General features: G+C 38.2%; 1 protein-coding gene and 1 long non-coding RNA gene across 5 annotated transcripts in view; one reads left to right on the top strand and one right to left on the bottom strand.

Annotated features, from left to right (window-relative positions):
- The window catches only part of LOC111759707 (uncharacterized), a 30,233-nt gene extending 17,825 nt beyond the window's left edge, over positions 1-12,408 (top strand). The window contains exon 3 of the long non-coding RNA XR_009183814.1: positions 11,979-12,408. This is a non-coding gene — a long non-coding RNA (uncharacterized lncRNA). The remainder of the gene's footprint in view (positions 1-11,978) is intronic.
- DEUP1 (deuterosome assembly protein 1) overlaps positions 1-12,809 on the bottom strand; it is a 90,752-nt gene that overhangs the window by 27,579 nt on the left and 50,364 nt on the right. For all 4 annotated transcript variants that reach the window (XM_058289350.1, XM_058289349.2, XM_058289352.2 and 1 more), the window contains 2 exons: positions 8,173-8,318; positions 3,810-3,915 (listed from right to left, as the gene is read on the bottom strand). In XM_058289350.1, coding sequence (XP_058145333.1) covers positions 3,810-3,915; positions 8,173-8,318 — 252 coding nt within the window. The remainder of the gene's footprint in view (positions 1-3,809; positions 3,916-8,172; positions 8,319-12,809) is intronic.

Genomic DNA, 12,809 nt, shown 5'->3' with positions numbered 1-12,809 from the left:
CTGTTCTTCCCACCACCACGCACAGTTCCTAATTCTTTGAAATTCAGTGAGAAACGACAAAAGCAGCAATCTCCAAAAAAGTACAGTCCAACAGAGGAAAAAGAAAAATCAACAGACAAGTCCTACACAGCGTATTAACCACGTCAGAGGCGTGAGGGGGGCCCCAGCCCGGCCTGGGGAAGGCCAGGTCGGATTCCAGGGGAGGGGACCTCAGCACCAGACAGCCAAGGATGGACAGATGGACGGAGCCCCCATGGGGATGGAGCAGAGCGCCCAGGCCAGGTGAGACAGCCATATGCTCAGGACTCCGAGGACCCTGGACTGGCAAGGGCTTGGACTGTCATGAGAAATCAGGCCGGAGAGCTGGAAATAAATTCAGTTGAATGTGCCTCAGGGCACTTATTTTTAGAATTGATTTGCTTTTCAATTGATTTCACCTTATTTTTAAAATTGATTTGCTTTTCAATTGAGTTCACCTTTAAACATTTCAGTTTAAATCTCTAAAAAATAAGGGCTCCTTTAAAACAAAAACTTGGCCAGAATACCATATTTTTAAAAATTTAATACTCCTTAATATCATCAAATATCTAGTTAGTATTGAAATTTAAAATTGTCTCAAAAATGTATTAAGTACTTTTAAAGTTTGTTTTTTTGAATTAGGGTCTAAATATGGTCCACAAATTGAAATTGGCTCATAAAGTTTTTAAGTCCCTCTTTTTTGTGTGTCTCTGTGTGTGTTTTATTTATTTATTTATTTAAATTTGATAAAGGTCTTTATGACACAGGTTTGGTCAAGATGCAGATACATGGCTTGATTGACAAGAACAATTAAGAACAATTATGTACATTAATAGCAGACTTAAGTGACAATTCCTAAAGGATGATTTGAAGGATGCCTAGCAACATAGAACAGAATTTTTCTCCATCTAGTCAATGGTTTTGTGTGTTGTCTTGTAATTTTTTAAAAAATCAGTGGCTTTCATTAAAATGAGGGTGATATATGCTAACATGCAGAGTATATGCGAGTTAAGAGAACTTTAATAAACAAAAGAAAATCTTAACTGACTGTAACAAGAAAAAAACAATTAGAATGGTTTTAAGTAAATCTGGTATGAATCTATAATGTACTATGAATCTTCAATGTCATGTTGGGGAAAGTAGAGTACCTGCCTCGTTACTGTGATTTCATCATGAACCTCAAATCCTAAAGGACTTTGTTTTTTGTCAGAATTATCAAAGGTGATTGACACTGAGGCTTTGGTAATACCAGCCTGCCCGTTTTTGTAAACTAAATCTTGTAAGTTAGAAGCTTGGACCTGAGACAGGTTGGAGATGCCCAGCAAAAAACAGATGGAGTCCAAGATATTGGATTTCCCACTACCATTTAAACCAGTGATAGCATTGAAGAGGGGGTCAAAACCATTGACTTCAGTCCTCTGAGCATAGGACTTGAATCCCTCAAGAATGATTGACTTAATATGCATTTTCACTACGCAGTTGGACTGCTAAACTTCTGCCAGAAGTTCAACAGGGCATAGACCTGTTCCACCTCGTCGCTGCCTCAGGCCGCCTGGGCCAGAGGCGCCCCGAAAGCTCCTTGGGTCACAAGGCCGGAGCGTGCCGGCCAACCCTGCCTGGCTTCGGTGACTACCAGGCACGCAGCACCACAGCCACTACCGCACTTGACCCGCTCTGTGTGTGTTCTAAATACTTTGCCTGCACCACGTCATTCAATCCTCACAAGAGCTCTAGAGCTCAGGGCCATTACTGCTCCCTTTTGCAGATGAGCATATTAAGGTCATACGCCTGCCCCCCGTGCTGCGCCTCCCCTCGTGGGCAGCTGCAGTGCCTGGAGTGGGAGGACCTGACATGCCGGGAAGGCAAACTCTGTTATCAGGCTTTATGACGCTATTCCCTAATCTCATTACATTATTATTTAAATCCTCAGAATTTCAGAGTTGGACATGACCTTAGAAATCACACGGTCTAGTCCTACAGCTTTGCTGGTGAAGGGTGAAAACACGGCTGATGGGGAAGGGCAGCCGCTCGGCCAGACACATCCAGCTCCGGAGAACAAAGCGACCAGGGGTCTGGGCAGAGGTGCCCCCCCACGCAGGTGCACGAGCCTCCTCAGGCTATGGGTTCCATCTCCAGATTTTCCCTTACAATTTATTTAATGAAGAAGTAGGTTGGTTGTTTTGTAGAGTCTGACCCAGTCTAGATTTTGCTGATTGCATCCCCGTGGTGTAGTTTAACATGTTCTTCTTAACACAGAACTCTTAAAATATAAAAATATGATACTGATAATACTATTATTAAAAAGGATTAAACTATTTTCATTATTTTTACACTTAGGTATTAAAGCTACATGCTATATTGCAAAGCTTTCTAAATGAGATCAATTTACCTGAGCTCCAAACGACTTTTGCCTTTATTAAAAATACCTATTTTATCACAAAATAGTTTATCGCTAGAAATAGTTTCCTACTGGAAAAAGAGAACTGAAATACAACACTTGCAAGATTCATAATACATGACTCTTGTTGGCTTTATTACAAGAGAATGAAAATGCTTCCCCATGAGCTCTTCCTAATGGCCACAGCTATCTATATACAACTCATTTATTACCTTTTCTGCACAATACTGTGCTATCTAGTGGTCTCTACGAGCCTATAAAGAGATTTGTGTCTCGTGTGCTGTCCCTCCATATCAAAACAAAATCCATAGATTGTTTACATTATTTCAAGTTTTACTTCCCTACCTAATTCTATGAAGTTAAGAACAGAACTTGAGGAGGCCGTACCCATTTTCTTATAATGCATTCACTCGGGACACTGGGAAAGAACACTTTTTTAACAGCTATATTTTAAAACATCAGTAAGATCAGTTTGATGGGGTTATATGGTATAAAAATGCTCAAAAGATAAGAAAAATTATAATTTTAATTCCAAATGCCTTTTCTACATGTACCCTTTATATGTCGAAAACTAGTTCCCTGACAGTTAACTCTTGGAGCTGGGACCTGCCTCTCACATCAGCGGAGCTTCCACAGAGATACGTAGAATAGCCAGAGTCCTACTAAACGCTCGGTAAGTGTGTGCTGACTTTACACACACAAGAGAATCTGGGAACCCCTGTGAGTGGGATAGCCCAGCCTTTTAATTAATTCTTTAAATATTTATTTTCACTTACCATGTGCCAGGCATGGTGCTGTGCATTAGATGACAAATCAGAGACATGCCCAGGTTTTTCTTTCTTTTACCACTTGTTTAGATTTCATAGCATTGAATATTCTGTTTGATCCCCAAATCCAAAGACCAAAGAAGTAGATGCTGTCTATGATAAACTCATGAAAAGAAAGCGACTACTGGGTCTTACTAGGAAGAGAAGCAAACATACTTTGTTTCTTGTAGGACAGGCCCGCCTCAGGCTGTGCCCCACCTCCTGGTAGCTCGGCAAGTCAGGTGCCCAGTGGGGCCAGGGCCGGAGCAGCCAGCGTCCACTAGGTGCTTCTGAACCGGGTCTGTCTGAGTGGACTTTAACTTAGGGAAAGGGCATGGGCTCAGAAGCCAGGCTGCCCAGGTTCAAGTCTGGCCTCTGCCACTTATTAGCCACGTGACACTGCAGGAAGTTACGGAACATCTTTGTGCCTCAGTTTCCTCACATGCAAAAGGGAAAATACGAAGACCCGCCCCACGAGATGGCTGGGAGAAGCACATGTGCCATGGCAGTGGTCAGTGCTGTTCTCATGGCCACTATTCAAAGGCTTCAGGTCTACCTGCAAGAAGGGAGCTCATTATTTTCCATACCTTGTTCAATTCCTTTTCGTGATTTGGTTGATCTGGGATTACTGAAAGCAATTCTTTTCTTTTTCTTTCTGGTTCTTTAAAACAAGGTGAATAAGATGATTCAAGCCTACAAGTGAAAGTAAATAATAAATAAAAATTAAGCTTACTTTGATAAATTGTTATGATTATATTGTTAATTTAGACATCGTAGGTTGCAGAGAGAGATCAGTAGTTTGTTGGAAATATTTCCAGTTACAGAAGTTACAAGTTCTAATGCATTTAGTTCCCGTTAGTACTTACACCCAGGTGTAAATGGTTTCAATGAAAAAAAAAATGTAGCAATATATTCAATATTGAGTTTCAATTATTAAAATTGGCAAAATACTTGATTGTATTTGCATATGCAGATAAGATTTTTGGATAAGAAGAAAAGACTTCTTCTGCTAATAAAATAGCTTGAGAACCCATTAAAACAAAAACAAACATAAAACAAAAAACAAAAAACAGGAACCATACTAGAATTGCTTCTGCATAATAGAAGAAATTACATTGGAACAAATCTGAGGGGAACATACTCCATGAAAGTGATAAAAAATGATAAAACTGACATTCTAACCAGAGAGCTCAAATACCGTCTTTAGCTGTTTGATCTATAAAGTGCAATTGCAACCACTAGAGATATGAGAGGGGAAAAGCAGGAATTAGTACAAAAAGTACAATTCCTACAGGCAGTTTGGAGAAGTATAAGCAAGTAATGCTCATTTCCATATTACGCGATTTGTTAAAATAAAATTCATGGAAAGCACAAAAGTAAAACTAACAGGCAGAAATTAGGCTTTACCAATCTGGTAGAGTCCACTATTTTGAGGAGTGATTTTCAATCAGCATATGAATGAGCTTAAACCACAAGTTTAGACTACCAAAGAACTTTTGAAAAGGTTTCACACATCAAAAACTTAAACAAAAAAACTTAAAATACATAACACAAATTCTGAGTAACGATGGAGAAATACCTAATTTAAATACTGAAAATAAAGGGGCTTCTAAAAGGTGTAAATTAGAGTGATATTCCTGAAGTACATGGGTCTAGACTAAATGGCTTTTTTTCTGATTATCAAATATATGTTAATTATAGAAAATAGAGAATAGTACAATACACTGCTATAATCTCTTTATCCAGGAAAAACCATTATTAGCAATTTTGTGTATACTAGTTGTCTTCATTTCCTATGCATATAGAAATATAAATACATTTCCCATATAATCATAATATACTATACAGTATTTTGTACCTCTTTTTATTTCCCTCTTAGTAATATATTGTGAGCATTTTCCATTTTCTACAGTATTCTCCTAAAACATTATTTCAAGATCATCTTAAACTTTTCTTATTTGTTGTGACTTGGAAGAAGTGAAAAATGAAATGTCCTCTTTTCCGGTTTCACTGAGTGGAATGCTGAAGTGAATGATAAAATCCTCATGCCACCCTTACAAAATTTGGTGAGTGAATGGAAAAAATGTCAAACTTCACTGTAGACTCATACAAAGAAGAAAGTAATTGTAATTCCTTTGAGACAAAAGTGCTAATATAAATATATAAAGCAACTATCAATCATCATTTAGAAAAGGGTATTGGAATTATATTTAATAACTCCCAGACCATATCAGACCAAGATACTTCCTCAAATAAAACCAAGAAAGAGCTCACAAAACCCTAGCATTATTTTTGTTTTGAAATTTTTTACTTTTTTTAAAAAGATACATAGATCACAAAAAATGTTACATTAAAAAATATAAGAGGTTCCCATAAACCCCATACCCTACCCCACCCCACTCCTCCCACATCAACAACTTCTTTCATCATGGTGGCACATTGATTGCATTTGGTGAATACACTTTGGAGCACTGCTGCACTGCAGCTAACAGGGAGGTGAAGAAGGTCAGCCACCACACTGGGGAACCAAGAGTGCCTACAACTGCAAGCAGGAGACTTGCATCCATCAACCCCCTCGCAATTGAGAGGTGGCGTGGACATCACCATTGCAGTGTCCACAGGATGGAAGAATAAAGCATGTACTAGAGTGGACTTACTGGTATTCTACTATAGAACTATTGTGACTAGCAAAGGAAGAAATTGTATCACTGATGTGGAGACAGTGGCCACGGTGGTTGCTGAGGGCAGGGAGAGGGAAGAAGAGATGAGATGTGGGGGCATTTTTGGGACTTGAATGATATTGCAGGGACAGATGCTGGACACTATATATCCTGCCATAACCCACTGAATGGACTGGGGAGAGTGTGAACTACAGTGTAAACTAGCATTATTGAGAAAGGTACTGAAAGTGCATGAAAACACGACCACACTACGTCTGTACAGCCGTGGTGCACCTACACTCAGTAGTCTGGGCTGCTTCACCTTATTCTACCTGTTAGGAACAGAGTCCAGAAAGAAGAAATGGATACAATAGAATGGGTAGGACAGCATTCACAGGAAAACAATCTAAAGGATTCAGAATTTGTAGTGGAAAAGATGAAGGCCGAGACAACTAAGACTAACGTCTGAACTATAAAGGAATCTGTGAAAAGTTAAATACGTACCTTTTCATCAAATCTAAGAATACTGGAGCTTAAGGATACCCTTCAAATGAGAAAAATGTAGTTTGGAAACCAAAATAAATACCAACTTAAACAGAGAATGGCAATCAAGCAGAACAAACGCGTTTGTATTGCCAGACGTGGATAATTCCAGGATTTTAGGTAAACTCGTCATGTACTGAAGCAAAGCCGGTGGTTTGGAATTCAGCAGTGGCCTTGGAGAGCACCAGAGAAGTGCTTTCAAGTGCTTCATAAAACCTGAGCTAGACGTGGGTTGAATGAAGTTTCTTGTTTGTAGACACACACATTCTTTTCTGGGTGTGTGAAGGTACATCTCACGAACTCACCGCACTGGAAGAGTGCCTTACACCTAAAGGTATCCAGTAGGTTTATTATTATTAATGATGTTATGTCACTTGTACACAGAGCACTCACTAGTGCCAACTGGCTAAAAGATATTCTACCATCCTTGGTAGAATACATTACAATAGGTCTTTTTTAGAGACCTTAATTTGCCATTTTTTGTTATGTATAGACCAAAAAAAAAAATGCTAGCAGGTCCCACAACTTTAATGAAATAATTATTGCCTTTAAAACAATTTAATCATCTTTTATTAAAAAATAATCCTCAAAATTTAAAATCCTGTCATTAGCCTGGTATTAGTCTTCCGATTTAGAGAAGGGTTTGAGTCTTGTGAGAATTAGAGCACTAATTCTGTGACAACAGTTGCACTGTCCCTTCACCAGCATCGACATTTACAAACCCTCATCTGTCCCATTTCCTTCGTGGTGTTGAGTAGATACTACCCTACCGGTCTGTGGCCAGCAAGGACCTACCATCTGTCTGGTTTGTGGCATCGAGGATGTAACACTTGCCTGGTTTTAAAAGAGGCAAGAAAAGCTGTTCATTTTTTTTTTTTTAAGATTTTATTTATATATTTATTCTCTCCCCTCCGCCTGCCCCAGTTGTCTGTTCTCTGTGTCCATTTGCTGTGTGTTCTTCTTTGTCTGCTTCTGTTGTTGTCAGCGGCACGGGAATCTGTGTTTCTTTTTGTTGCGTCATCTTGCTGTGTCAGCTCTCCGTGTGTGCGGCGCCATTCCTGGGCAGGCTGCACTTTCTTTCACGCTGGGAGGCTCTCCTTATGGGGTGCACTCCTTGCGCGTGGGGCTCCCCTGCGCGGGGGACACCCCTGCGTGGCACCGGCACTCCTTGCGCACATCAGCACTGCACGTGGGCCAGCTGCACATGGGTCAAGGAGGCCCTGGGTTTGAACCGCAGACCTCCCCTGTGGTAGACGGACGCCCTAACCACTGGGCCAAGTCCGCCACCTGAAATGCTGTTCTAACACTTAATGGAATTGACAAGGTAGTGAGTTTGGAGGCCAAAATACAACATCTATGAAGTTGAAACGTTACCATCAGGTTTGCAGACAATTAAAATGAAAGCATTTGTAAAATATGAAATAGATCTTATCAACATATATAGTTAATTAAATACTAGCTCTATAATATTGTTTTTCAAATCCTGAAAAACAAAAGGTCTAAAAAACTTCTAAGTGTGACACATAAGTATCCATCAATCAGAATTAAATAAAATTTTCTAGTTAAGAAAGATATTAATTTTAAAGATAAAATAATTATTTTGTTGTTCATACCTAAAAAATCCACTAATTAACAGCATGCAAATATAAACTAGGCTTTTAGAAAGTTTCAAATATAAACTCTTAAAAACATTCAAAGGTCATGTTTTGAATAGTTTCTCTCAGACTACTGAGTATAAGGAGTATACCTTTTTTTATTTTCTTGAGCATTTTGGAACTCTCCTATTTTTAATAATTCTCTGTGCAACTGCAATCGTTCCATTTCTATCATTCTCAAGAGATCATCACGTGACTGTAACTCACTTTTCACCTCTGATAGTCCTACTTCCATGGCCTGAATAAAAAAAACAAACAAAACTTCAATGCTCATTTTTGGATATCACAATATATAACACACTAAAAAATACGGATCATTCATCTGCCAGCCTAATTTTAAACTGGCCTTCTGTTGATCTGTGTTACAGAATGCCGTTCTTCATTTCTTTATTCAGCCATTATTCATTGAGCTGCCCTGTGTGTCAGCACAGGGTACTGTCAGGACCTGTCCGGGATGACTTACTGCTCCAGTGAGAGACAGAGTGAGCAAATAACCAAGAAATGTGGCCACACTGTGCACAAATCCAAAAGAGTGCAACACAAATGGATGAATGCATAACTGAATTAATGTGAATCCTTCTCAAGCTAAAAAAAGATAAAGTAGGCAATATTAAAGACATTTTCAGTAAGTACATAATGAATGTGAAAAGTTTCCTCTCAAAAGTAAAAAAAAAATTAGAATTAGTTACCTGAAATCACAAATAAATGTCCAACAAAATATTTTAAATGATTTTTAACAGGAGCTGAGCTGGTAATTTTGACTAGCTCTAAATCGACGTGGATTCTTCCACAGAAAAGAAAACCAATTTTAGATGGTTATCTAGTAAAAGAAATTATTTTCATTACGGAAATTTTGTTGGAAAATTATGAGGAAAATACAAAAAAGGTATTTTGTAATATGCAAAACATCTCCAAGAAGCTACCACATAATTACCTGTAGAATATAAGATCATTTTGACAAATTAAAGATTGAGTCAAAATTTTAGAAATTACAAGTACTTCTCTTTAGACACTACCCAATTAATACTTTGGGTGTATTTTGTCTCAAAGGACTTCCAAATTTTTGAAGATATCTTGTTGATTCGTGGCCTAAACAAATCAAACTTGGGAAGCGGATGTGGCTCAAGTGACAGAGCTTCTGCCTACCATACGGGAGGACGCGGGTTGATCCCTGGGGCCCCCTGGTGAAAAAGAAGAGGAGAAAGCGTGCCTGCTGGCAAGCAGTGCCCACGCGAGTGCTTGTGTGGTGGCCAGTGCCCGTGCAAACGAGTCCCACAGCAAGATGATGACGCATCAAGAAAGAGACAAGGGGAGAGTCAAGGTGAAGCACAGCAGAGACCAGGAACTGAGGTGGCGCAATTGACAGGGAACCCCTCTCCCCATCAGAGGTCCCCAGGATTGATCCCAGTGAATCCTAGAGGAGAGAAATGAGAAGTGAAGACAGCACAGACAGCAAAAACAGCAGGGCAGGAGGAAGGGAAGGGGGGAAATAAATCTTAAAAAAAAAATCAAACTAATGGAATAGATATTTTTGAATCTTATATATGTGTCAAAGAAGAATTTCAGGTAGATTATTAAACAAAATTAGTTTCTATCACAGATGATGCTTAACACAGCGTTGTTAGGTCAAAAACCCAGATTCGTTGTTATTTTAAACAAGAAACTGATGCTTCCATTATTGCTTTATTTCTTTGTATGATATATATCCACATTGTGCTCAGTTTTCTAAAACAGATTCTATGAAGTGTCATGGATATAACTGATAAATCATTTAGTATATATGTGCAAATGCTATGAATCATCACCAGTACATGGAACTGTTTAAAAACAACAACAGGAAATCATGAAAATAATATGTCCTTTGCACAAAGCTTATTGATTAAGTCATAGAAGAGTCTGATGAAGGTTTTCTGTACTATTAACTCCAAGATTTCCTTGAAACAAAAGGAATGCTTGTCAAATATTAATCAAAGACAGAAAACCTGGCCATGTGACTTTCATTTTCTCAACACTTTACTGCATATGAACAAGCTAATTTGAAGTTCCAAGGAAAGAAAAATCATTGTTTGTAACCTAGCTACACAGATACAAGAATTTATGTTAAAATTGAAACGTTTCATTATACAAGTTAATAATAATGTTTTGACACTTTTCTAACATGAATGAATATGCATAAGATTTAAATTGTAATGGACAGCATTTTGTAAATTGGCCACAAAAGTACAAGAAAAATTTGAAGGCTTTGTTGATATTTATAAATTTAGTTATTTTTTCAGATACCCCTTTGAATTCAATGTTAGAATACTGAGATGACACAAGAATTAGTGCATTCAATTAACTTAAATGTAGTTTTGAAATTGTTGTTTTTGCATCAAAGTCAAATCAGTTATTTATAAATGTGGATGTGAATATTCAGGAAAACAGTTCTTTGGTACACGATTCAGTTATTCAAACACTTCCATGTTTGGAACAACTTAGGTATGTAAATCTACTTTTTCACCTGCAAGTTTTATGAACTCTAAATGCAGATCAGGTATTTCTGAGGAATATTTAGCATCCAAATTAACATGTACTGTAAAGTGTAAAATACATACCAGATTTTGAAGACTCAGTATGAAAAGAAATATAAAATAGTGTATTAATAATTTTTATATTGGTTACATGTTAGGCAATAATATTTCAGATATATATTGGGTTGAATAAAATGTAATAACATTAATTTCACTAATTCATTTTAACTTTTAAATGTAGGTAACAGAAAAATTTAAACTATATTTGTGGCTTGCATTATATTTCCATTGTACAGTGTTGTTTCGGTATCTTAACGATACATGAAAAAAAGTGAACTTTTTTTGCATAAATATTAGGAAAAACTGCAGAAGAATTTAATTTTGTTATTAATGGGAAATTTTGCAAATTTATAAAATGTTAGTGTAGTGTAGCATAGTAAATAAATGTCTGCAATGGAACTAATATGTATAATGAAATATTTCAAGGTTATAGAAAGACAAGTGAGAAGATGTGATTCATGTGAAAATTAAGATGCATCTGGCATGAAAGTGTAATGTAAAGAGAATTTTGTATATAATAAGTGACAGTAACTCAAGTGGAAACTGTTGTTTTTTGCATTCACGTGCCAGATGTGGAACACTTTACTATATGACAGTTCTTCAAAAAGAGAAGAGCAACTTCTTTCTAAATACATATATTATTCACAGTATTACCTCTATATTCCCATTTGTTAAAATATAAATTTTGTAAAGCAAGTTTAAGGGTCATCCTCTTAGTTAGAATTTTTCTATTGGTATGAGAGGGTCTGGCTTTAAATTAACTTCCAAAGGGTAAATAATTGATAGCATCTCATTTAGTATTTATCATGAAGCAAAAGAGTGAAACATAAGTAAAATCAAGAAATAAGAGAGGAAAGCTAAATAAAAGCTTTATTTTCATAATTTTTTACTAAATGGATCAAAAATACTTTAGTGTTTTTCCTAGGACTAGAAATCTTCCCTAGAATGACACCTTGAATTTTCTGAACCAAATTGCTTTTCAAAAATCTTTACTATCACAAATTTTTTTTGCATGTATAACATACTCCAGAATAATTTGGTTTGCTTTTTAATACATGCAATTCTTTTATAAAATATAAAATGGAGAGTTTTAGTTTAAATTTAATAATGTTCCTAGATCCAAGGATAACTAGATTCTATTTTAAATGATTAAAAATTTGTAAAATGTCATTTTAATAAACTTTCTCAGGGAAATCAGTAGATTCACATAAATATCAGTTACTTTAAAATTTATCATTACGTATGGAAAACATCACAAAATTGAGTTAGAGAATTACTGGAGAAGAATAAGTTGTTCCAAAAGTTAAGGCAGAGTCTTTCGCCCCCAGCACCACCAGGTCCTGACCAGACACCCGCTGCAGGAGCCGTCCTGTGCCTTGTGGGGCGCTGCGGGAGCCGTCCTGTGCCTTGTGGGGCGCTGCGGGAGCCGTCCTGTGCCTTGTGGGGCGCTGCGGGAGCCGTCCTGTGCCTTGTGGGGCGCTGCGGGAGCCGTCCTGTGCCTTGTGGGGTGCTGGGCCCCCCGGCTGTGACAACCCAAAGTGCATCCCGGCATTACGAAACGACCCCTGGTTAAATCCACCCCAGGGAGAACCGTGACTTAAAGGAAAGTCATAACAATTAGGCAGGGACAATGCTGTTGCATAACCTTTAATATAAAATCAGTAACAACATTTCAGTGCTATGTCGGCTTCTATGAATAGCTGCGTTCTTTGTTTTGTGAGTACGTATTCAGGGGCCGTTAATAAACTTTTAAGCACACTGTTTGTCGTCCTTAATATACACATACACGAGGAGGAGTGGAAGTGGTACATGGTCATTCCTTACCCGGGCATCCCGGAGCCTTCCAGGGGCATACGGACGCTCCTGGAAGTTCGCTGAAATCTTGGGCAGGGGGAGTGGTACCTTGTTAGACTTGGTTAGGAGGGTCAAGTCACTTAAATGACACGACTGAAGGACAGGCGATCCTGGCCGCCAGCTGGCTCGAGTCCCCTCGCTTCGTGAAACCAGAGTACGTGCTCTTCTTGGCACTGGTGTGAGTCAGTGGTCAGTGCCACAGGACAGGCTCAAGGCATTTACATGGACGGAGAGTGGAGACAGTAATGGGCCTGGGGATGCTCACCGAGTGCTGCTTGTGTACACTTCCTCTATTTGCAGCGTTC

The sequence above is a fragment of the Dasypus novemcinctus genome, chromosome 27 (genome assembly GCF_030445035.2).
Source record: "Dasypus novemcinctus isolate mDasNov1 chromosome 27, mDasNov1.1.hap2, whole genome shotgun sequence".
Taxonomy (NCBI): Eukaryota; Metazoa; Chordata; class Mammalia; order Cingulata; family Dasypodidae; genus Dasypus; species Dasypus novemcinctus.
The sequence above is the reverse complement of the archived record's forward strand: the minus strand, read 5'-3'. Positions and strand labels throughout refer to the sequence as shown.